Source organism: Gymnoscopelus microlampas, assembly GCF_963454915.1.
Source record: "Gymnoscopelus microlampas genome assembly, chromosome: 10".
NCBI lineage: Eukaryota > Metazoa > Chordata > Actinopteri > Myctophiformes > Myctophidae > Gymnoscopelus > Gymnoscopelus microlampas.
In genome coordinates, this window is record NC_139947.1 from 42,812,670 (window position 1) to 42,838,197 (window position 25,528).

At 43.9% G+C, this 25,528-nt stretch overlaps 1 protein-coding gene across 14 annotated transcripts in view; it reads right to left on the reverse strand.

Annotated features, from left to right (window-relative positions):
• Nucleotides 1–25,528, reverse strand: part of hspg2 (heparan sulfate proteoglycan 2) — a 102,985-nt gene that overhangs the window by 33,282 nt on the left and 44,175 nt on the right. For 8 of the 14 annotated variants that reach the window (XM_084068108.1, XM_084068117.1, XM_084068118.1 and 5 more), the window contains 34 exons: nt 23,754–23,898; nt 22,315–22,472; nt 21,583–21,723; nt 20,712–20,875; nt 20,175–20,354; nt 19,509–19,705; nt 19,238–19,385; nt 18,944–19,071; nt 18,379–18,465; nt 18,148–18,206; nt 17,358–17,419; nt 17,009–17,149; nt 16,592–16,765; nt 16,062–16,241; nt 15,305–15,423; nt 15,013–15,124; nt 14,603–14,716; nt 14,123–14,250; nt 13,666–13,752; nt 8,284–8,360; nt 8,036–8,100; nt 7,804–7,944; nt 6,084–6,275; nt 5,617–5,649; nt 5,130–5,234; nt 4,300–4,524; nt 4,080–4,142; nt 2,969–3,052; nt 2,046–2,138; nt 1,859–1,945; nt 1,402–1,632; nt 1,174–1,287; nt 916–1,043; nt 80–166 (listed from right to left, as the gene is read on the reverse strand). In XM_084068108.1, the coding sequence (XP_083924234.1) occupies nt 80–166; nt 916–1,043; nt 1,174–1,287; nt 1,402–1,632; nt 1,859–1,945; nt 2,046–2,138; nt 2,969–3,052; nt 4,080–4,142; nt 4,300–4,524; nt 5,130–5,234; nt 5,617–5,649; nt 6,084–6,275; nt 7,804–7,944; nt 8,036–8,100; nt 8,284–8,360; nt 13,666–13,752; nt 14,123–14,250; nt 14,603–14,716; nt 15,013–15,124; nt 15,305–15,423; nt 16,062–16,241; nt 16,592–16,765; nt 17,009–17,149; nt 17,358–17,419; nt 18,148–18,206; nt 18,379–18,465; nt 18,944–19,071; nt 19,238–19,385; nt 19,509–19,705; nt 20,175–20,354; nt 20,712–20,875; nt 21,583–21,723; nt 22,315–22,472; nt 23,754–23,898 (4,249 nt within the window). The remainder of the gene's footprint in view (nt 1–79; nt 167–915; nt 1,044–1,173; nt 1,288–1,401; nt 1,633–1,858; nt 1,946–2,045; nt 2,139–2,968; nt 3,053–4,079; nt 4,143–4,299; nt 4,525–5,129; nt 5,235–5,616; nt 5,650–6,083; nt 6,276–7,803; nt 7,945–8,035; nt 8,101–8,283; nt 8,361–13,665; nt 13,753–14,122; nt 14,251–14,602; nt 14,717–15,012; nt 15,125–15,304; nt 15,424–16,061; nt 16,242–16,591; nt 16,766–17,008; nt 17,150–17,357; nt 17,420–18,147; nt 18,207–18,378; nt 18,466–18,943; nt 19,072–19,237; nt 19,386–19,508; nt 19,706–20,174; nt 20,355–20,711; nt 20,876–21,582; nt 21,724–22,314; nt 22,473–23,753; nt 23,899–25,528) is intronic. The other 6 variants (XM_084068112.1, XM_084068120.1, XM_084068114.1 and 3 more) reach the window with 5 other exon arrangements.

Consider the following 25,528-nt stretch of genomic DNA (forward strand, 5'->3'; position numbering starts at 1 on the left):
ACACTTTCCTGTACTGTTATATATAACTGACCCTGGGTCAGATCTGATGAATATCTTGTGTTAGGTTGGGTTATCTTACCGTTCACAGTACTGGCCTGTGTATCCGGGCTGACAGGCAGTACACTGGTAGCCTCCATTACCCAGGCTCTCACAGGTAGGGGAGAACCTGTTAATTAGGTTTTACACGCACAGACACACACAGACACAGACACACACACACGCACGCGCACGCACACGCACACGCACACACACACACACACACACACACACACACACACACACACACACACACACACACACACACAGGATGTGGAATGACTTCAGATAGCCAGATACCATCTACAGTTGGGCCAAAGAAAGTTCTATTGACACAATACATGTATTTGTACAGATGAATTATCTACCTATAAGAATTCAACAAGATATTTTCCATCCCTGTATTGTACAGGGTATAATAGTGTATTCTATTTTCTATACTAGCTCGGTCGAGCGGACTAGAATGCAGCCCAAAATAATAATGAATGCAGGGTCAAACTACGTCAACTTTGACAAACTGTCTCCATATGGCTTTTTATGGCCTCATTGTCAAACCCAATATAAATCAAAACACCAAAAGGTTCAAATGGAGTAAGTGATCATACCAAACTCAGATAAACATAGGCAAATTAAATTAACCAGGGTATGGTAATAATGCTGTAAATGAATTTAACTCTAGGAGTGCACAAATGGATAAATTAACACTGAGTATTTGATTGTGTATGCAGTATGGAATGGGTAAATATAAGACAAAACTCAATGCACATGCTTATGAGTAGAATGTGTTGTAACAGAGAGTGAGAGAACTTGACACCCAACTTGACGTAGCTATGAGTGAATGTGGCCTGTGTAGCTGTTGGTGTCACTGCCAGTACTCACTGGTTGTCGGGGTCAGTGTGAGGGCAGGCGCAGGGCTGGCAGTCTTCTGGGGTGCCAGCAGTGGGGTCGCCAAAGAAGCCGGGGGCACACTGCTCACACAGTTCACCCTGAGTGTTGTGCAGGCAGCTCTGGAAATGAACGGGGCATCGTACAACATTTAGGAATCAACACTCACTGTGACTATAATTACTGTTATGACTATATATCCATGTTCAAAATGCACTGCAGCTTGAAAACAGGATATGTGGCGTGCCATACCGTACAGATGCCAGTCTCAGGTTGGCAGGAGTCTGAGTGCCCGTTGCATTCACAGAGCTCACAGTGGCCCAGGTACAGACCACCTCCAGTGCGGGTATAGCCAGAGGCACAGTCCTAGTGTGATACATAATAAACAATAAATTAGAAAAGCAGAAAACAAAATAAAATAATTTAATTCACACCAGCTCATCCGGCGTCTAATGAAGAATCCAGCGAATAACTTCTCACCTGGCAGGAGAGACCCTGGTACCCGGGTGGGCATCGGCACTGCTCCACCTCAAGGGCCTGTGCCAAGCCACTGTAGTTGGGCACCGCCACCTCCATGCTGACGTCAGAGATACTGGAGGAGCGCATCTCGCTGGAGTAGGACGCCCGGATCAGGATGTCATCCAAGTCAGCCAGCACCATCATCAGGTGCTCCCGTGTGGCTGGCATGCCATCAGGACGACGCCAGTGTTCCTACAGTGCAAAGAAGAGCATTAATACCATGTAATATGAAAGAAAATAATGTTCATCTGTGTTCTTCTTATGGTAAGATTAGTTCTAAACTAAAGTAAAACTCATAATTATTTATACATCTTAGTTGCAAGCTGGAAATAGCAAACCTACAAGCTCTGAGCTTCTAGATCTGCTATTTTATACTGCAACTTAAGCAATATCATGTGTAAATGGTTGAACCACTCACCTCTCTGAAGACCATCTCAAACTGTCTCCGGCTGCCCTGCTGTCTGCCCTGCGATGGCTGACGAGCCACCAGTGTGATGTCATTACCCTACCAAGAACAACAATAACAACCACTGGCGGGTGAGTACACAGAATGAATGCAAGTAACCACAGCTATGACAAATGAGGCGGTACTCATGTGTGCTTACGATAATCTGAACGTCAGCGTCATCGAGTAGCGTTCCCCTCGGACCAGCCACATAGGAGATGGTGTACTTCAGCTTACCACCATAAGAGCCCACCTAATACATGAAAGCAAAGAAGAAATTTGATCACGTGTCTGAAATACAGAAAATGAAGTGTTGCTGCAGACTGCAGCGTTTATTATACACTAGAAGTGTATGTGTCAAATGCACACCTCAGAATTACACCTTCTCATCAGTGAAGATAATATCTTAATTTGGTGGGATTGTGAAATTCACTGTGTGCTGTAATCTGCTGCATTAATCATACAATTCCCCATCAATTCCACATCTTTCAAGTGATATATTACAATAAGAATGGCCAAAAAGAGCTATCTCCAGTACTTGTTCTTACATTAAACATGCACACGTTACGTACAAACCAACCATGACGTGTCCACTGACATTTTGTCTTTCTGAACTGTGGTGGGAGTTAAAAGGTCCCTAAACATAATGTCCATTCAGTTCAAAATCCCTGACAAATCTAAGTGATGTTTGACCGCCCCACTGATTATACGAGTCCGTAGCAGTGCACACGTATGATTACAGACAAATACTGTAAACACCAGGTCCAGAAGACACCACAGGGGATTGTGGCTAATCCTGCTTTGTGGGCTCAGTGGGAGTGGGGGGTGACCACAAAGTCAGGACGGGTGTGTGGAAGAGAGGGAGGAGGTCAGGGAATTATAGGGATGGAGTGATGGAGAGAAAGGTGAGTGGGTATGGGGGCACGATTATGTCGGACAGGTAGAGGGGCTGAGAGGGCAAACTGTGGCATGGTCATTAATACCGAGGAGCAGAGTATCATGGGTATTGTCTTGGACTTCCACGGGTTAACCCAGAGGTTAGACTTGGAGGGAGGGGCGCAGAGACCCCGTTGCCATGGTTACCTTATCCCCCGTGAACTGTGCTGGGAGCCGCCAGTAGAGGAGGTCGTCCGGGTGCAAGCTGAAACCTTTGTAGACCAGAGCATACTGAAGTACAGGAGGAAGAAGCAGAACAGAGTAAGCCACAGGGAGACAGCGAGAGAGAGAGAGAGAGAGAGAGAGAGAGAGAGAGAGAGAGAGACACACACACACAAACACACACACAGTATCAGTGTTCATTTAACTCAGACGAGTGTACGGATGGAACCAAATGGATTGGTTCCATTTGTACACTCTTCAGAGTTAAAGTAAAACTAGATTTTACTGTGTACCAAAGAGATAAGCAGACAAGGAGACAGTGCAAGCAAGCAAGCATAGCAGAAAGTAGACTGAGTCAAAAACCATGAGTGTCCATCTTACACTTTACTTTCAGTGTTACGTTAAGACACCCAGGATTTTACTGTGTAAAATCAATGAAGCCTTCAGCACATTATGGCTGACAGACAGCTTTCTATTTAATGCACTGTACACGTCTCCTCGTACTAGTGCTACTGAAGTGCACGTGATGTTGTCTCCTGAGCAGCAGTTTAATGATATAGTGCAAGTCACACCGTGCTTTGACCAACCGAAAAACTAAACAAAAAGAAAAACAACAAACAATATTCTACTGTCAATAATGTGAAAATGACAGCTTTGGGTCATGCTTTTCAATAAGAGAGGCTGTGCTTTCAAACCAGTCAATGGTGTAATTACAGACAATTGTAAAACCAGTGTTACTCTCGAAGTGGACGATTGCAGTGCTCTCCTTTAACAGCAATTAGCAGGCACCCTGTGCTTACAAAAGGAAAATGCCACCTTGTGAAATTACTCAAAACGTGATTCTTTTTCCTCAATAACTTTTGCTCTTTTTTTTAATAAGTACAATGGATTGCATTTTAACAGGACTCCGATAAACCCCATTATACAACAATGCTGCCTGTGATGAATACAGATTAAACATTAACCGGCCCGTGCAATCCGTTGTTAATTAACTTTGCAATTACTCCATCACACAGAGGGTGGCAGTTTCCTATGTGTGTGCCAAGGGCAGGGATGTGCACCCAATGAGTCAGTTGGTCAGAGAGACAGCTTGTACCTTGCTGCTGGCCCCTGAGGCACCAGGCGAGGTCTTGCTCACTACGTTCTTGCTCTGTTGACTCTATAGGAATCAGTGGCAGGGCCCAAGCCGGGCCGGGCCCGAATACAAACACAACCGGTCAAAAATGTCAAACCAAGATAAGATACATCTAAACTAAACAAAACAAAAAAAAAACAATGAATGAACCTCTCTTAGTCTGGGACAGAGTATATTATACCTGGAGCTGGGGAGCATGGCCTGGGGAAGAGGGTTGGGGCCTGCTTGGTCTAACAGAGGAGGGGATACCGGATGGGGGGGAGGGGGGGCTCAGGTTACGTAAAGACCGCCAAGAGGAAGAGGAGGAAGAAGATGAGGAATCTGAGACCCGAGACGAGGAGGAGGAGGAGGCACCGGCGTTAGAGAGGATGGCCCAGACCTCATCGTCCAGCTGCCTGACGTCGTCCTAGGGAGGGCGGTGGAGGGGAGCGTGGGGGCACAGAACACATTAACCACAGGGACCAGTCCAGATAAAGGAGGCGGGGCATAACAGTCGGGGCAAGACTCCACAAGGAGATCTCCCACAATGCAATGTTGCACGCTCAAGGTGCACCGGGGGTGTGCTGTAATTAGGTGGACATGCCGTGTCATGCTCGTATCCAAGTCTACAGGCCTCCTTGTATACATAAACAACAGTCAGGCTTCTGTGCTCCTAAAATACGGGATCGCGTATATGTAAACACAAACAAAACATTAGCACACGTCTATAATTAAGACAACAACGGTGCCTCTTGTGGTTAGAAAATAAATAAACGTTACATGCCATCTGACTTGCATTGGGAAACACACATGCACGACACCCACGCACAATTTCTCACAACATGCTGCTGCTTTCATTTAAAAACTTCGCCCTGGAAATGTCTTGGCAACGCACGTGCGTAAAAGTTATCAGTGTGTTAGTTAGAGGATGCTACCAGAGACCCAACGGTGGTTGAATTATTCTCATTAGGTGTGCTAGTCTTGTCAATGGGTGGCAACCGCAGTCTGCAGTGCAGTGCGTTTAACAAATACCTGTCTAGCTCTTTTGGATCTGGAGGTGCCTTTACGCTCAGAGGCCATTAGGTTCCATATGGAAGCATCCTTCCTTAGCTCCTCTTCCGGCAAGTACGAGTCACTCTAGTGATGTGGATAAAGCAAGTAACCCTTGTGATCACATTCCTTGCCATTGAGCCGATGGCATTTGAGAGTTGAAGTTGTTATTACAGTTGGTCAAAGATGAAAGCATACAGTATAACACTCCTTCACAGTCCAAACAAGAATCGTTCATGTCATAGGCTATGGAGCAGAATGCATTTTTGGTTCATGAAACCCACTGCAGTGGAATAGTTCACATTAGACAGAAACTCCCTGTAGTTGCAAACTACAGGAAATCCATGCTTCTAATGCAAAATCCATGTATGCATAGTTTTCCACAGTGTAAACACACATTTTAAAATGCACTTTCCAAATCACAGCAATCGTAATGAAACGTGCAAATGAATGCTGCACTAGGCTTTACCTGCTCTGCTCGTTTCATGCGAGCATAAGGATCCTATAAAGAATGAACAGGCAAATACAAAAACATGGAGAGCTAAGTTAAATACCTTGAGACTGTATGCAGTTCTTTTGAAAATAACACAGCGATTGCACACGTACATATAGAGACAGACATTTGCATGGAGGTAGGCAGGAAAATGGACAGGTTTGAAAAGGAAAAGAAGGTTTTGCATTGAAGACAGGCAGTTCAAGAAGCTGTAAGAACAGGTGGAGAAGTTCTGGTCCAGCTCACATTGCACCCTTTAAACCCTATACTTTGCTACTACCGGATTCACATGAGTCTACACTAGGCCCCTTCCTGTTTTTTCCCTACACTAAACATCATAACCAAAAATAGCCAATCTACAAGCTCACAACGTGTCGCAAAGCCACGAGTTGTGAGCTTGCAGATCGGCTCTTTTACTGTTATTAAGTCCCTGTGGCACTGACCTTGTCTCCCTGATAAGCCCCTGGTAGCTGCCAGTAGTGAGGCTCCTGTCCCAGGTAGTCAAAGTTGCTGTAGGAAAGCTGAGTGCCCTCAGTGGAAACCTCCACAGTGAAGCCAGTAGAGATACGGTTGGTGCGCTGCCGGTTCACCAGAGCATATCCCTGGAAGTTCCCAGGACTAAAGACAGAGGACACCTGGAGGGAGACATACAAACAATCCACTCGAGTCTTTGGGAACACAAAGCCAACCTCAACAGAATATCACAGAGCTAGACTTAGCTAGCAAGACTCAAACGTTTTACTTCTAAGACATTTTACCAGGCTCTTCACAGACTGTAATTCATTTTTGTTTAGTGTTTACCACAACAGATTTGACTTCAATTCAGAAATATTAAACACTTTAACTCTGACGTTCCTATTTTGGGCATGTCATTTTCGAACATTTCCAAAAATGGTACAACACATCACAATGTAGCGTGTTGTTTGCTTGCAGATTGGCTATTTTCAATACATTTACTTTACTAATTGAAATTTCTGAAAATAGGGCTTAATTGGTTAAGAAGTGTAGGGTTACTAATCAATTATAAAGCTGGCTCCCATCTACGAAATCATTTCTGTATGGACAGTGTATGTGTTCACAAAGCTAATAAATAAACCTAGTTTAATCATGTGCTCATTATAGAAATGTTTGCTATCATAAATGCATAATACAAGCACAGAATATATGTAATTACTCACAGTTTACTCTTTAAATAGAAATCCCAATAACTGCTCCAGTGCCTGTCCAGTTAAGCAGTGTTTATTTAACTGTTTCCCCTGTTGGTCTCAACAAAATGCACTAATTGCCCTCAGGGGTAAAATCAACTGTGCCAAGACACTCCTATGTCGGCATTTATTGTTTCAATAAAAATTCATTACCAAACAGAATGAATACAACGCAGCATAGTTTTTCCTGTGAGAGGAAGCTCACTATAGCGGCCGTACGCAGTGCAAGCTACTCAACTGTTTGCCTCAGGGAGAGTCTGAGACAAGAGCCAAAAGTTACCACTGCAGATATTGCTTAGCATCGAAGAGTGAAATCAGAGCAATAATTGCCAGTGTGTGTCATCACAAGAGATATCAGCCCATCGTGCTGCCAGCATTATTGATGGATATGGTCGGCTGGCTGTGAATGACTCAAAGATGGCCTATGAGTAAATGGTAAATGGTGCATTTATATAGCGCTTCTATCCGAAGCGCTTTACATTGATTGTGCCATTAACCCATTCACACACACATTCATACACCGATGGCGGAGGAAACCATGCAAGGCACCAACCTGCTCATCGGGAGCAATTAGGGGTTCAGCGTCTTGCTCAAGGACACTTCAACACTAACTCTAGGGGAGCGCCCCAGCCCGGGATCAAACTGGGAACCTTGCGGTTTTCCAGTTCACTCTACCCGGCCACTCTACCCCTGAGCCACTGCCGCCCCCTATGAGTACTGTGTATCATTTGAGGAACCACAGAGCCCAATTTAGACCACCTCCCTGCCCTGCTTATTTTGTTTTAGCTCACTTGGGAATATCATTACCATACTGCCAGATAACCTAGTGCTAACTTAAGAGCATGCTTGTGGGTCAGTTGTCACAGTTGATTAAGAGAGCCCTTGTTTACTTGAAACTAAAATTAACTATACCGTGGTTCTGCTAGGACATGACTGGCCCAACACTTGCAGGTCTTACCAGGTCTCTATAGTATGTGGAACTGAAGCACTGCTGGGTGACACCCATACAGAAACACGATAGGCAGCCATCTTTGTTGTCAGTGCTCAGGTGGAACATTCCAGGCTTGCAATTGGAGCAAGATGGGCCCGCAACATTCATCTGGAGAGCAACATCAATGGCATGTGATTAGACATGATTGTTAACTTGATATCAAATGATGAGAAATGCATAATTGTATAGGTTTGCTTACTTTACAGCGGCATGAACCTCCATTGCAGCCTTCACTTCCTTTCTGGTCACAGTTGTAGCAGTTACCTACAGGCCATTAGAACAGACATTATTACTGTACTTCATATACTGGTTCTCTGCAACACAATGTCAGAGTTACATCTTATCTCAAGCCCAAATTACTGACTGAGAGGAATCTGGACTTTGCAAATGTAAACATGACTAAATCCTGGCATGACTTCAGTCATTTGCTCAGAATAATCTACGTACCATTGACTTCATTGTCTCCATTGCCAACAACACACCTCTGTCCAAGAGTGGGATTTCCAGTATATCCTGCAGCACATCTGAAATGAAAAATAGCCTGCTTGTTAAAGTAAATATTTTTCCATCAAGAAGGATACACATTTTTTGAACCAAAGAACAATGAGGCAGGAAACTGGGAAGTCTGCAAGAAGCGATACATTTGGTAAAACATGTCCTTAAGAGAACCCTCATATTCCTCAGTAGTAGCCATAAATAATTAACCATGGCCATGGTTACTAAGACAATGCACATCCAAACTAAACAACTATAACAGCCACATATGAAAATGGAGTTTTCCCAAAAAGAAAAGAACAAAATATTGCTAGCATTGGAGATGGATGAATCATAACCAATGCTAAAACACTCAACATGTGTGAAACCAGTGAACTACAGGTGGAACTGAGGAAGCCCTTTGCACAGCAACATCAAAGGCAATCAGAATATCTTCACCAGAATGGAACAAATGCTTAAATGAATGCTGCACAAACACAGAATTGAATTCAGCAGAAAACAGAGATGAGCAGAAGTTAATGGGATTTGCAGAGGAACGAGGGGAAACGGGCTAAACCGCTGCAGAGCTGGCATTTTAACTATGCTAATATGAGCCAGTAAAGCAATGCATCCATAACCCAAGCAAGCAATGGCACCAACCACCGAAACGAAACACAAAGGCTGCTTCAGCTTGTAGATCCCTGCAGGCTGCCCCAACAACAGTTGTTCTCAGTATTACCTTACCTGTCCTCTTGCAGGTCCACAGGTCAACAGCCAACAAACTGCTTCAAGGGGACTTCAATGCTACAAACTTGCTTTGGGAAAAGCTTTCCAAGTCTTATCTTTTCAAATGTCTAACTTTTTTCCTAGCCATATAATTAATGTTGTTTTACAGCTTTAGAGAAAAGGGTTATAGGCCGCAATCAATTCTACATCAAAACAGATACATATTTAAACAACAAAGCCTAAATGAAAGACAGAAAAATACAGATCTATTTCATGATAAACACTTATAACAGTAAAAAAAATATATAATATTAATACGAACGCACAGAACAGAAACTTTAATTTCTCCTTAAGATGAGACGGCTACAGAGTGTTAAGTGGTGGATCAATAATGTGGAATTTATCACTTTGGGAAGGGTTATTTTCAAAACTTGAAAACCTGAATAAAATCGCCGGGCCTCTTTTAATCCTGTGTCTTACAAAAACCTTGTATCTCCAATTTGACCATTTTACATTTTCATACAGAGCCTGACATCATCCACAACAGGCAGGGCATGTGTCATGCATGTGGGGGAAATTAATCAAAGTACAAATACAACACAAGCTGTAACAAATGGGTGTCCAAAAAAAGAAAAGAAAAAAATATGCAATATTACTCTTACTGAAGAGTAGACAACTTGGAAGTACAAGGTCTTTACTGGACACCAACCACTGTACTCTGTAAGACATCTGCAGTATGAAACAGACCTGTTGGTTTAAGATATGACGCCCTGATGATGGTGTGTCACATCTGAACAGACAGTGTACGCTGGTATGAATCATGTAAAATCTGAGGTAGTCTTTCCAGAAGTAAACAAATGTAATGTAATGTATAAATATGAAGAGGTACGACTGCAATGCTGTCTTAAGCAAAGTTTTGTGTAATGCTCTGACCGCCTGAGTATACAGGTGTACCTTTTTAAAGATTTATTTTCAGCATTTTTTATGCTTTACAACAGATAGATCAGTATACAGAGACAGGAAACCAAGGGCAAGGACAAGACGGGGGGCGTGTTCGAACCCAGGTTTTTGGGCTCACAAGGAGCATATGGTCTGTGCACCAACTGGCTGAGCCGACAAGCACCCCACAGGTGCACCTCTTCAATCAATCAGTTAAATAACTTCCTTTCAAATAATACAACAGAATAAGAAATTACTCCCTTCATAGTAACAGAGATATCTGGACAGGAAATTATATAAATAGTAGAGGTTCGGGCCGCTATGCGGCCCTCACGTCTAGAGTTCGGGCTGCTACACGGCCCTCACACCTACGTTGCACCGCCGATCCGACTGATAAGCCCATATATGGAGATCTCTGTATCTGTCAGTCCTTGTCCCTTTATGCCCATATATGGAGATTTCTGTATCTGTCAGTCCTTGTCCCTTTTATGCCCATATATGGAGATCCCTGATGTAATCAGTAAATGCCCATATATGGGCATGGCCCCTTTTGTGCCCATATGGAGCTGCCTGATTTGTTTGCGCTTGATGCCATGACGACACATTGAGGTTAGACAACACACTCCATATTTGGGCGTAGCTGCATTGGGAACTCCTTATATGGTTATGGCTGCGTCATGATGACATGAGTGTGACGTCAGAGGTCCGGCCGGCCGGCCCTCCCTCAAGCCAATTTTAATATAGGATGATATAATATGAACATACATAGCCTATAGATAAGACACAACATAACATAACGACACAACATAAGACAAAAACAAACAAATGAAAAAATACTACTAATAATATACAAAAAAGCATTCCCTAGTCATCAGGGATAATCCTGATAGGAATGGCCAGCCTTCCCAAGACAACATGTAGAGATCCGTCTTGCCTCAACTTATCCTTTGTTAACTTATGGTCTCCTTTCAAAAGCTTTAGAAGGTCCACAACATTGGCATTAACCCTAGTCTTCTTCTTATTCTTCTTCTGCTGTTTTTTTTTAGAGGAGGAAGGTTTGGATTTCCCTTCTGTTGTCGTCTTGGGCAGCTTCGTAGTAGTTGCAGCTGTAGCTTTAGTTGTAGTTACAGTGGTTGGTGTTGATGTAACAGTGACCGTCGAATTTTGGGAGGTCAGGTTTTTGTGAGATGATGCAACCAATTTATGGGCGTTGCGCTGAGTTTTTCTCATGGGTTGCTTGGCACTGCCCAGGTTTGGTTGAGGCAATGTTCTAGAAACAGCTGCATTGTTCACACCCTGCTGAACCTTCTTTGTGGCTGGTGCATCCGAGCTCAAAGAAGGTCTTTTTGGAGCAGCGTTCGTCTCATTAGCCTGGATTTGACGCTTAGGTGGGTTTTTAGGTGCATTTGTTGCCGGTTTGTGTTTATGAGACGGAGGTTCAAGTTGATATTTAGAAGTCGCCCTCTCTTCAATAGCTTGCTTTGGTTTCACTTGCCGTGGCTTTGAAGCACGCTCAGCTGTTACAACAGGCTTCCTGCTTGCTGGTGGCTTTGTTTCTGGCTTCACTGTAGCCTGCGGTTTAATTCTAGAAGTAATCCTGGGTTTACTCAGGGTTGTCTGTAACTTAGGTGCTGACTGGGTTGGCACTTGACTCTTGGATGAGCTAGCGACCAATTTGACCTTCACTGTCTTTCTGACTGGTTGGGATGTTGACGTAGTGGTGGCTGACGTCTTGGGTCTCTCATCTCTTGGAAAAGTTCGTTTGGATTTGCTTGCGGGGAGACGTGGTGTGGGTAAACTTTTGGGCACAGTGGCTCTGTTGGTTAGAGGCTTTGTCACTGTTGTAATTCTGATTGTAGGATGTGGAGTTGTATGTGCCGAGGTCGGTCTTCGGACATTGAGCACGGGGAGAGCTCTCCTCTCTTGGGGCGAGCGGGAGGTGTGTCTGGTGCGTTTGATCTTGTTCATCTCCTGAGCCAGGGCTGTGAAGCCGTCAATGAGGATCTCCAGCCTTCCCTCCAGCTTGCTCAGACGAAACTCCATGTCTGTGTAACTACTCTCCAGTTCCACAACCTTCTCCTTCTTCTCGGCAGCTGGCTTTAAGGTGAGCAACTTATCTAGCTTGGCACTGAGGAGGCTCTGATGTTCCTGCATGGCGTGGATACTCTCTTTCATATCGAGGGTGTTGCTCTCCAGCATGCTCAGGCGCTGGTTGAAGGTGTTGAGGTGCATCCGGAGCAGGTGCTGAAAGCTGGAGTGCCTGTCTTCTGGACTGGCGGTGAATCGGGGAGGCAGCCTGGGCGCTGATCTATTGGGGGTGACCGGGATCAGTGCTGATCCGGATGTTGATGTGGTGATGATGGAGCGGGTGGTGCGTTGGACAGAAGCAGTGGGTCGTGGACTCATGGTGGTAGAGCGGGTGGTGCGGATGACAGAAGCAGTGGGTCGTATTGTGGGGGTGGAGCGGGTGGTGCTGATGACAGAAGCAGTAGGTCGTACAGTTGCGGGGGTGGAGCGGGTGGTGCGTATGACTGCAACTGTTCCTATGCTCTTGGGGCTCTGCGTGGTCCACTCGTACTCGTACTCGTACTCGTCATCATCATCATCCACTCCGAGTCCGCTGTAGTCTGGCAGTATTTCCTTCTCCAAGCTGAAGTTGAACACCGCTTCAGCACCACATCCCAAGGGCAGGAAGCCCTCTAACTGTCCATCCTCAAGAGGATCCCCACAACTGTTTGCAGACGTCGTCTCTTTTCTTAATGTCAAAACAGTAGAATCAGACATGGTGCAGGCAGATACACCGTAAAATCCGAACTGTTAACATTTAAATGAACACTTCGGATTTTACTGTGTAGGATAAAATAATGACGATAATGATAAATAAAGGCAAATCTCATCTCATAACCCAAATCACCGCACCATCTTTGCCCGTAGGGCAGCAAAGATTCATCAGACAAACAGGTCCTCATAAATGTCATGTCTACATTTATGCCCCAGCACATACCATTGGTCTCTCTGTGTAAACACAGATCACACTGGCCAATGGCGTCAGACTTCACTACTGGCAAAGTGCAAAGCTTTAACAGAAAGCACTCTCTGAGTAGGCTTTAATAAGAAGGCAAAAGCAGAGCAAAGCAAAAGTACAATGAGCAAAAGGTTTCAAAAAAATATTTGTTGCAAACTGGCTTGATAAGGCAAGTGCAAAAATAATGTCGACACAGGTTTAGACCCTATATAAATCCCCAACAGAAACATACATCTCTAAACTAGAAATCCCAGCAACTACTTTTCCATTTTTGAAAAGAAACAAATCCATTGAAGTCATCAACATCCAACAGCAGAATACAGGACAAGAGAGTACGTAGTACAGCAGTACACAAGTGTATAAACCCAATACATGAACACCTTTACTACATTGGAATGGGTGGCATTGACTTGCTTCTCCCATCCCTGCACTGACACCATGTAAACACAACAAGATGGATGCAGAACACAAAACATGCTTTTGTCCCTTTCCTGTGAATGAAACCAGTGGACGCTACCGCCAGCCAGATGCCCCTGCCAGCCACACAGCCGGCCAGCCAAGTACCCTTTCCTCTGCCCGCCCCCAAACACCGAGCAGTGTCCAGCTGACAATATGAGAAAGATAGAAAGGAGATCGAGAGATCGAAGCAGAGGGAGATGTCATACCTCTCACACTGTTGGCCAGTGTAGCCAGGGGGGCAGTTCTCACAGATGGGTTTGCCATCAGAGCCCAAGTGACAGGACTGGGAGAACCTGTAGGTGTAGAGGACCACACATCATGAGACTGTAATATATATGTACTACATATATTTAGAGAAAATAACTATAAACCTCTCCTAATTTAGATATCAGTGAGCCATGTTTTCAGCGACAACCTGTCATGCTAGCTTGATTACAAAGACACTAGAAATGTTTTGAAAATGTTAAGCTGCTCTTGAAACGGTATTTGGCAAAAAAGTGATTATCTCGATTTCATTTCAACCTAGATCTTTCAGCGTTGATGCCACAGGATTGATGTTAAGTGAGATTTTCACATCCGCAAGACAGAACAACAGAATTTACATTGTATTACCGGCGAGCTTCCCCTTTAAAAGAGTGCATAGTCTCTTAGACAATAACTCACTGGTTGCCAGGAGAAGTTCCAGGGCAGGGGCACGGCTGGCATGCCTGAGCACCAGCCGTCGAGGGGTTTCGATAAAAGCCAGGTAGACAACTATCACACTTTGGCCCAGCAGTGTTGTGGAGGCATTGCTAAAGGACAGAAAACACACACACACACACACACACACACACACACACAGACACACACACACACACACACACACACACACACACACACACACACACACACACACACACACACACACACACACACACACACACACACACACACACACACACACACACACACACACACACACACACACACACACACACACACAGAGAGAGAGAAAGGAGGTAAGATCCATGGAAAACTCACAGGAGCAACCGTGTTTCCACACGTCGGGATTCGCCAAGAAACTATTAGTGCATTCCACTGCAAAGATCAAAGTCGTTTCTGCTCTTGGCGAAGGAGCGAGGGATAAAGTATGGCAAAGCTTACCAGGCATGCACCGGTCTCTGGGTCACAGCCGCTGGCATGGCCGTTGCAATCGCACCTCTCGCAGGTTCCCAGGTAGAGGCCGGAGCCGGTCCGCGTGTAGCCCACATCGCACTCCTGCAGAGGTGTGGAAAAAGACCTCAGGCCAGGCACAAGTGATGGCAGGCAAGAGAGACTTTCCATCTCTTTGTTCCATTACAGTTGCCTGTAATGCAACATGCTTCTGACCTTTCAAGAGCCCTACTGTATCATCAAGGTGTGCGTTTGTGTGTGTGTGTGTGTGTGTGTGTGTGTGTGTGTGTGTGTGTGTGTGTGTGTGTGTGTGTGTGTGTGTGTGTGTGTGTGTGTGTGTGTGTGTGTGAGCAGGCAAAAGCAACATGCACATGCATGCCTGCATTAGTGTGTATGTGTACCTGGCAAGAGGGTCCTCTGTATCCCTGAGGGCAGGCACATTCTTCCACCTCCAGAGCCCGCTCATTACCCGTGGGGTGGGGAACAGCAATATCCATCTTGATGTCTGAGATACTATACATACATCACACAACAAGGCACGCAAACAACACAGGTAAGGTGTTACAGTGAACATTTAGAAATGTAACCAAATGGACCGTTGTGGTTGACAGTTGACACTGAGGATTTCAGAGATAGATATAACTATTTTTTTAATCACAAATGAATTATGCTTTGGAAGACCAATTATCTTACCTGCTCTCGGCCATGTTGTCTGCATAAGTGGCCCGGATCAAAAAGACATCGGTGTCAGCCAGAGCCATTAGGAGGTGCTCACGGGTACAGGGCTGCCCGTCAGAACGACGCCACGCAGACTAGTAAGAGTGCATGGAGCAGTGGAGAAAGACAGGTGTGTCAAGGACCCCAAAAATTATATGTTTTTGGCCGCGGACGCCCGTCTCAAAATATTTTGTTCCAGGGACCCCCAGAAGCAAATATTTGAGTCACAAAAGTTGTTTGTCAAATGTCTTTTTAAAATATATATATTCAAAGATTAGCAACATTTTTCATGATTTTTCAAAAATAGCAGATCTACAAGCTCATAGCACGGCACTCGGCTCGTATATCTGCTATTTTTTAATAGCCAAAGTATAAAATATGGATAAAGGGGTTAAAATGATTGTGACGCTTTATAAACAAGCTTTGCTGGGGACCCCCTGATACCCCCCAAGGACCCCTGGACCCCACTTTGAGAACCAATGGTCTATGCATTGAGATGAACTTATGGGACTTTTTTTTGTGTTAAAAATCTTGAAACATAGGGGTCCTCTGACTGCTCCGTTCAAACAAAGCAACCTTAACAACACTGTCACCATAAAAGCCGTCAACAATGTGTTTTTTATGTTCATGTATTGTAGCTCGTTCACAACCAAGTAAATGCAGAACTTTTCACAAATGCACTCACTCACGCACGCGCACACACACACACACACACACACACACGTGCACATACCTCTCTGAAGGTCACAGTGATGGTTGACGGAACGCGTGGGAGGGTCTTGGTCTGAGAGTGGTGTTCCAGGGAAATGCCGTTGCCCTGGAGAACCACGTCCGGCTGGCCGTCAATGACGAGCGCGCGATGCCGTGGCTCGTAGCGCACGGTGTAACGCAGCTCCCCACCATAGGCTGTCACCTGGCAGCAACGTGAGGAGAAAGAGAGATGCTCAACAACAAGGCCCTTGTAAGTGGGATGGTGGAAAGGTATTTCACCCCCATGCCACTGTGGCTTAAGTCACGGATCACATGATGACACACATGTTGAGCATGACCATGGATCCAAAGTGAAGCTTGAAAGGAGGCAGGGTGTATGGATGAGTGCAGCCTTTCGGACTTGACAAACATGCTGAGGCATGACCAAATGCAGTGGAAAGGGCAGAGAATCAGGCTTGACCCTTTTTTTTTCTCCAGAGAGAGTTCCTTTTACCACCCCCCCCCCCCCCCCCGGCCTGTCCTCCACTTTCTCCCCTTTCCACCTCGTCTCACCTTATCTCCTCTGAAGCTCTCGGGCAGGACCCAGTAGTAGATGTCGTTAGGGATATTGGAGAAACCGCGGTAGACCACTTCAGCGGAGCCTCTCTGGGAGATGCCTTCATCAATAGTTCTGGTGTTGGCGCTGTTGGACAGGGTGAACAGCTGTCCGTTCACACCGCCACGGACCTGAGACAAGTAGAGAGATCAGCAGGCTGAGATGTGATAAATCTACACACAACACCTGTGTTGCAGGACAAATAGATCATAATTCATAAATCTGCTGTGGAGTCAGAGCACTCTCATCAGAGCGCCAAATTAGTTTGTGTAATTTCCAAATGAGAATTGGCAAGCCAGAATGAGTGAAACCTTGATCGCTAGCGTATTTAACCCCTCCCCTGCGCTTTATTAGATTATGGTAGCCTATAGTACCTGGTCCCTACTCCAAGAGGAGCTGGCACATTGCTTGGTGACACCCATGCAGAAACACTGCAGACAGCCATCTGGGTTGGCTCCTGAAAGGTGGAAAGACCCGGGCTTGCACTCATCACAGAGAGCGCCTGCCACGTTGTTCTGCAAAACACACACATACACACGTGTCATCCATCGGCCTGTCTCTCTCATCATGTCTATTATATAAATTACAGCCAAGTAAGTCACTCACAGATGACGACTGAATGAACTCCAGATTTTGGATTTATACAATATGGTTAACATATTAACACAGGCCTAATCTGTGGTTTATGACTTCAACATGACAGGATGGGAACGGTTCTTATACCTTGCAACCGCACGGCCTGCTGCTGGAGCTGATGGTTCCTCTGGCATCGCACTTGCCAATCGCTGGGCGGAGGGGAGAGGAAGAGAGGACATGATATATGGATAAGTTATGTGTAAGTAGCCGCACCTGGAAGCGTTCCAGCCATTCTGCATACCTGAACCGTGATGGCATACTATACTGTACTAGGAGAGAGAGAGTGCCTGATGGTAATCATTACACAGGGTCAGGGTTTCATAATGGCCACAGCGCAGGGTAACTGGAGTGTAGCACAACACTGGATAAATAATCCAGGTGAAACATCTGACAGCCCAGTCCACACATTGGAGTGTGTCTATGCAAGAGCCAGGCCGAAATATTGGTCTGGACAATATATCGGCTATTATTTGACTTTTTTGACTACATTAGAATCGGCATTTATGCAGCCGATGTGTCTGGATTTTTAACCACTTTCAACCCGCCATTCCTAATTTAGCATGTCAATTATAGGTGATGTTTTCAAAAATGTTCAAAAATAGCTGATCTACAAGCTCACAACATGTCGCGTTGGGACTCGTTGGGATCTTATAGATTGCCTTTTTTTTTCTTTTTTTTAATACGGTGGTTAAATAGTGGTTAAATAAAATAAAGTTCAGTTTATGTGTTTATTGTTTGTGTATCAAAAATATTTTACTTTTTACTTTTATAAAATATGGGTTATAACATCTGTAATCAGTGGTCTAGGACTCTACTAAACCGGGATCGTCATTCCAACCCAAATATCTGGCATCGGTCGGGCCTAGTGTATACTTACAAGATGGTACACATTTTCCATTTGGCTGTAGAGGGTTACCCTGGTAACCAGGAGCACACCTGAAACAATGCAGAAACAAAGTTATGGCTAAACCACAGACTTTTATCAAACTTCCATTCTATAGGTCATACTATGTAATGTTATAAAGCCATACACCATAACACATCATCATCGTGTTCAAGGTTAGTCTTGGAAGTATTCCAGCAGCATTATTTTGATCAACTTCCTCACTTTTCACAGCGTTTTCCGGTGTATCCTGTCTTGCAGGCGTCGCATGTTGCCTGTTGGTCAATGTCCAGGAAACAGGTGTCGGAGAACCTACAAACAAAAGCCCAAACCCCAGACCCCAGGAGTCACACATTAATGCAGTACATGAAGCAGTGGGTCTGTGGTGGGTTAATGGTCTAATGGATACCAGGCAATGAATACGCTGACACAGGCAATGAAGTAACCACTGTTCTATTTCTGTAGGAGTCTAACCCTGAGGAATATACTGTCGCTGTCGGGCAGTAACGTAGTCTATCTCTATATTTAATCTTTTTTTTATGATTTTTCATATATCAATGGCCTATTTTATTCTTTGTCATGACAGTGTTGCACAAAATAGACAAAACAGTTTTCCACCCTGACAGCGACAATAAAAAACTGATGCCCCTGCTGCCCTGTGTGGCTGTGCCTGAATGTGAGTGAGTGGGTATAGGACTATGGGTGTGTGTGTCCCTTTATAATGTGTGTGTGTGTAAGTACACTATGTGCTTCGTTTGGTTGTAGGTGTAACCGTAAGGTGACCACTTACCGGCGGGACGTCTCAGTGTATGGACAGGGGCATGGCTTGCAGTCATCAGACCGACCGCGACTCGGGTCCCCAAAGTAACCCGGGCGACACTTATCACACTGAGGACCTTCTGTGTTGTGCTGGCAGCTCTGTAGAAGGGAGTGCACGTCATTCATTATCTTCCATGCACAAACCACGCCTTTCAAGTGCAATTCATTATTAGCGACCGAACTTTTCCTCTTTTAGTGGACAATTAGGCACTGAGTAATGATGAGCAATGATCGACAGTCAAGGAGCTTCGTGGCTAGCGCTCACCAGACAGTGTCCGCTGATGGGGTCACAGGCGCTGGCATGTCCATTACAGTTACAACCAGCACACGTGCCAAGGTAAATGCCGCCTGGCACTCGCTCAAAGCCAGAGGAACATATTTCACAGGAGAGGCCAGTGTATCCAGGAGGACATCTGGAAATGACAAACATTATTAATTCATTATACATACACAGTAAAACCCTCAGTGTTAATTTAACTCTGTAAAATTTGACCCAAATGGGTTCAGTTAACAACACCAAATCGCTTCTATCTCACCTGCACTGTTCCACATCCTTGGCGTGGCCCCGGATGCTGAATTCGACAGAGGAGGTATCCATGACGACGTCGCTCAGCGCCACGCTGACCATGTGGTTGTCGAAGATGGTGCGGATGCTGATGCTGTCCAGGTTGGCCAGGGTCATCATCAGCTCCTCACGAGACACAGACCTACCGTTGGACTGCTGCCAGTTGTCCTAAAAAAACAAACAGAAGTTTAACCACTCCAACCCTAATATTTAGTTCAGTGGTTCTCAAAGTGGGGTCTGGGGGACATTGTGGGGGTTCCAGGGGGTCCCCCAGCCAAATTAGTTAATAATAGCATAAACATTTTGTTTAGCCACTTTAAACTTATATAGCCTACAGCACATCGGCTATTTGAAAATAGCCAATCTGCAAATAATTGCTTATTTTCTATTTTCTGTGAAGCGATTTTGTGTTTTTGTCGCATTCCTGAGCCAATAATTTGATGGCCGGCGGAGTCTCCAACTGAAAAGAGTCTCAAAGACTCTCATTATTGGCTCAGGAATGCGACAAAAAGTAAAAGATCTCCATAAATTCAAGACTTCATGGGGTGTGTAATTAATAGAAAATAAGTCATTTTTTGGAAACAAAAAATGACATCGGTCATCATTTGAAAAGCAGGGGACCAAACCATAGACTCACCTCAGTGAATTTGATCTCTTTCTGGTTGACCACCCTGGCAGGGGTTGTGTTACCCCTGCGGTACACAAGCCTGCGTCCATTCCCAACCAGGACCACATCTGGCTTCTCCTCGGGTTCAGACAGACCACGGGCCAGTGTGTAGCGGATCTTGAACTTCAGGGATCCACCATAGGAGTCAATCTAAAACACGTGCAGAAAGATTAGTAATCATCTTGATGACACAATAGAAAGCTGTGAAGTAAAAGGCTTTTAAGAGGTTGGTTCTTTTTCAATTGATTGATTGATTGATTGATTGATTGAATACTTTATTAACAGTTTGCAAAAGGTACAGACGTAAATAAGCTTAAGCCTATGCCTTTTCGATCAACCAGAAAGAAATGTTGGATTACAGCGTGTGATGTTTCGTGATGCTGTTGATGAGGATCGAAATAAACAATAAAAAACTATAAAAAAACAATCTATAACGGTACAGAGGTACAGTTATACAATAATGCTAAAAGGATAACACAAAATGCCCTGAGGGCTTGTTCACTCTACCTTGCTTCCCAGGAACTGGCGTGGCAGGGTCCAGAAAGAGTCGAGGGCGGTGAAACGGCGAGATAGATCAACGAGCTGGAATTCCTCCATTTCAGGGTTAATGAGAAGCTGTGTGGAGGAGAGAGGGGGGCTGCCGGGCCGAGAGGGGTACGTAACATTCACTCCTAGAGAGAAAGAAATGGGGAGGGGGGGTATTATGGGTTATGGTTCTTTTTTTTACCTTTGTATGGCTATTAAGTCATTTGGCATTCTGTTTTATGCTTGCATTGATGTTCAAAATGTTTCAAAGAACTCCTTTAAGCCATTAAAACCGAGAACGCATCTGTGTAACCACTTTAACTATTATTTTATACTTTGGCTAATGAGCTTGTACATCTGCTATTTTTGAAAAATCGTGGAAATGTGTGCAAATCTTATATATATTTTTAAAGTGAAACTTTTTAACTCAAATCTTTACTTCTGGGGGGTCCCTGGAACAAAACATTTTGAGATGGGGGTCCGCGGCCAAATACATATCATTTTGGGGGCCCTTGACATGAAAAAGTTTGAGAACCACTGATTATAGCAAAACAAATATATATATATTTATATATATATATATATATATTCAAAGATTTGCAAACATTTTCATGTTTTTTTTTTTTGCAGATCTACAAGCTCATGAGCTTGTATACCTGCTATTTTGAATAGCCAAAGTATAAAATAATGGTTAAAGTGGTTACAATCTAAAATGACAGATGCTTTCCCGGTCTTAATGGGTTAAGTCATTTGGCATCCTGTTTTATGCTTGCATTGATGTTCAAAATGTTTCAAAGAACTGCTTTCAGGTCATCTACAGTCCATTAGCTCTGAGCATAAGCTGGCCTCGTACCTTTGAAGTCCTCCTCATCAGTGAAGCGCAGGCTGATCTGGTTGCGGTAGCGGCCGGTGGCCTGGCAGTTCTTGGTGATTCCAGCGCAGAAACACGGCACACAACGGCCCTCCACACTGAAGTGGCCTTCACGACAGACTCCTGGCAAAAGGAAAAGTGTAGATGAATGAATAAAAAAACAATAGAGAGCAAAGTTAGTAGACATGGACATATCACATTGAGGTATATTGCAAATATACTTTAGCTCTGTTGATTCATTGCCAACACAATTTTGATTTGCTGATGATTAAGTACAGTATAATAATATATATAAATAGTATAGTATAGTATAGTATAGTATAGTATAGTATAGTATAGTATAGTATAGTATAGTATAGTATAATATTGTGTAGTAACTCTTAGGAGGGAAAGAATGTGACACTCAATTCATTTGAGTGCCATGTGCATCAAAATGAAAATAGGAAATACATATGGCAAGGTCCTTGCCACAGTTCCTTTAAAAGAAAAAAACAAATAGTGTATATTATTTCGGAAATAGACAATCTACAAGCTCACAATGTGAACATTGTGAGCTTGTAACTCTGTTTTATAGATTATCATATAAAATTACATGCCCAAAATAGGGATGCCATAGTTACAGTGGTTAAACTGCATCATAATAAAAAAAAATAAAAAAAACACAAAAACAACAACACACAAATGGCACTGGAGTGCCAGTGTCAGTGTCAGTACCAGGCCCTGGTCTCTGAGTGAGAGTCAGCACTCCATCGGGGATGCCAAACACCAGGCCCTTGGCATTGATGGCTTCACAGGTGTACGCCCCCTGGTCTGCCTCCTTCACGTCACGGATGGTCAGGGTACCACGGCCATCTTCACTGGTCATGGAGATTCTGAGCATGCAACGATAATGACAAAACAAATAATTACATACTAACAGCAATTTTCTCAAAGGCTAAGACGAAGGATCAAAGATGCGTTCTCAACACATCTCAATTCTCTCTCTAATTTAACATGCTGTGTGTCTCTCTACCTCTGTGGGATAGACTATGATACAACATCTTCCATATATGATTATATTTCTCTTAAGGTTTAAAGCCTGAGAGATCTATTGCAGGTCTTATTCAAAAAAAAGAAAAAAGCATAGACTTTCATTATGATTATCTAACCAGTGTCACCACAGTTGGCATACTGTACTGTACCCAAAATGAAAGACTGTCCTGAATATTATGTAACTGCAAATTATGGAAAATCATTTTCATTCCCAGAGGTCATGAATGTAAAGCTACACCGCTTCTACTGTCTCTAAGTCAGTAATTAAAACTAGATCTTTATGAAGAAATGAGTCAGCATTGAAACAGTAAACTATCAAGGATTGCTGGACATAGCATTTTAAAGGCTCTATTTGTGAAAGGAGAATATCACAAAGAGGACAAATTCCAGTTCTCATAATCTGTTTCTGATCAATTTTCACAAAACTCTCTGGAATGCCTCGATCTGCAGATGTCTCATTCCAGTTAGTTTTATCATATCAGTCCAACACATGTTTTCCCAAAGTGGCATTAAAAAAATACCAGAACATTCTTTGGAATCCCTTTTCATCATTTAAAAGATGACTAGTTTGGTCAAATGCGTGCCATAACTTTTGTGAATATTAACATTTTATTACATGGATTGGTTGATGCTTGATTCTGTTGGTCAATCATTGCATTCAGTGGTCTGTTATTTCTTGATGGCAGACCACTTGAACTATGAACGCACCTGGATCATATGTGCGGTGCTTGGTATTTGCTTTACTTTTACAGCTAAACAGGACACCAAAGTTTCTTTCTGAAAACATTTCAAACAAGAAATAGGCTTAATTCATGCCGTATTTGATCAGCGCTGTCTAATTTGACAGTTTGGCGGGAGTTTCGTGAGCCAGACGTGTTGTGTTTGCATAATGATTATGCAATAATCTAAAAGACTATTTTCTTTTGCGGAAGCAATGAAATCCTTTTTAAATCAATAAAATATTTGTGTTGTTATATTTCGTGTCAAATTATTGTCTTCTTTAGTAAGTAGCCATGTAATTAGCAGGATAACGAACAGCGAGACGCTCATTATTGAGAAATGAATCACCATGTAGGGGTTTATTTCTTAATAATGACCATTACGAGATGAGAAAAACCCACCTGCCACTAAGAGGGATGTGGCCCCAGTTGAGTCTCCAGGTGATGATGGGAGTGGGCACTCCTACAGCCTGACAGGTGAAGGTCACACTATCTCCACGCACTGCCGAAACGGACTCTTCTGGCGGGCTTGTCACCAATGGAGGACCTTCATGTAAAACAAGAATCGATGAATCAGTATGGCAACCCCAAAAGGAACCTTTTGCAAATTGTGCAAAAAGAAACCTCAAACATGCTGTATATTTTTTGAGAACGGCATCTGAGTGCCATGTGGTGATTCAGTGAGGCTCATAAATGCCTGAAAGTCAGATATAACTGAGTGCGGTGGATGGACAATTCCCTTTCAGTTCCCAGCCATTGTGATCCATCCCCTGGATGGATCACAAACAGCTCTGTGTCTCAGTGACCACATGTGTGAAAAAAGAGCCGGGATCACCGCAAATTAGTCACACGGCACAAAGGAGCTCAGAGGGTGACTATACAGGAGAATCAAAGAAGCAGAGAGGAAAGAATGAGCAAAGAGCAAAAAGTAAGAAAGAAAAAATATTGTCTGTGTGCTGTGTATGTGTGTGCATGCGTGCGTGCATGTGCATGTGCATGTGCATGTGCATGTGTCTCATAATCTTTATGAGACACTTTATAATCAGTTATTCAGCTATTCAATTATTCACATAATATAATAATCTGAATACATGAATACTGATTCAAAGTTGCCATATACTTTAACAGGATTCAAAGAAACAGAGATTTCATTAATGGATTGCTTTATTTACAGTTCTGCTGTTAAAAGTGTCCACTTTGATGGCTTCTGAGGAGACATTATGCGAATAGATCAGTCACAAAAACATATTGCATTGTATGTTTGGGGAAAGACCGCAAAATGCTCACACACTAAGAAGAGGTAAGCCATAGCCTAGTAGAGCATTGGTTCTCAATGTGGGGTTCCCCCAGGGATCCCTGAGGGGGTCCCAGGGAATCCCCAGCTTAATCTTTGGGAACATTTCAAGGAAAGTTCATCATGGGGCAAGGAAGAAGGCAAGGAAGAAGGCAAGGAAGAAGGCAACTGATACACTTTTCACTGTTTGACGGGCAACCTCCCTGAGCCACGTTCACTTCCAGCTTTTTTAAAGCAGGCCTTGTGGTGTGTCATCAGCTTCTTACTGTATGATACTGTTATTCTGCTAACCTGAACTTTTACATATAGTAAATTAATAGATACAACACAATTGTATTTATTTTACCATGATGAAATCAGAGGCGTGGCAGTGTGCATGGGACTGCAACACCTTATGGACACGCTGCCTCCTTGGCAGAGGTCTGTGCTCTACTGAGCACATTTTATAGTTATACTCTCACCAATGTCACCTGCTTCCATTTGGGACTCTTGTAGCCTGGTAAACCATCCCTGTGGCGTGAATCCACATTATCATGTGTCTTCTGCAGACCTGCCTGGCCCCAAGCGCTGGGTGGTTTTGCAGAAAACAAAAAGTGGAAGAGCCAATCAGTGTCTGTCAATCACCGGGCCCTGAGCGCAGACGCCGATTGGCTCTTCCACTTTTTGGTTTCTGCAGAACGCCCACCCAGCGCCCACTAAAGAGTTCATTCATTTACTGTATACCGAAAGCAACCACTACCATTGAGAAGAATCTGCAAATTACTCTCTGACCTGTGTTATCGCGTCCAGCACCATCTCAGAAGGTTCAGGACAGCTAGAACTGAAGAATCAGTAGAACAGCAACAAACGTTTTTTTGTCTGTAGTTGTCCTAGTCTGAACAAC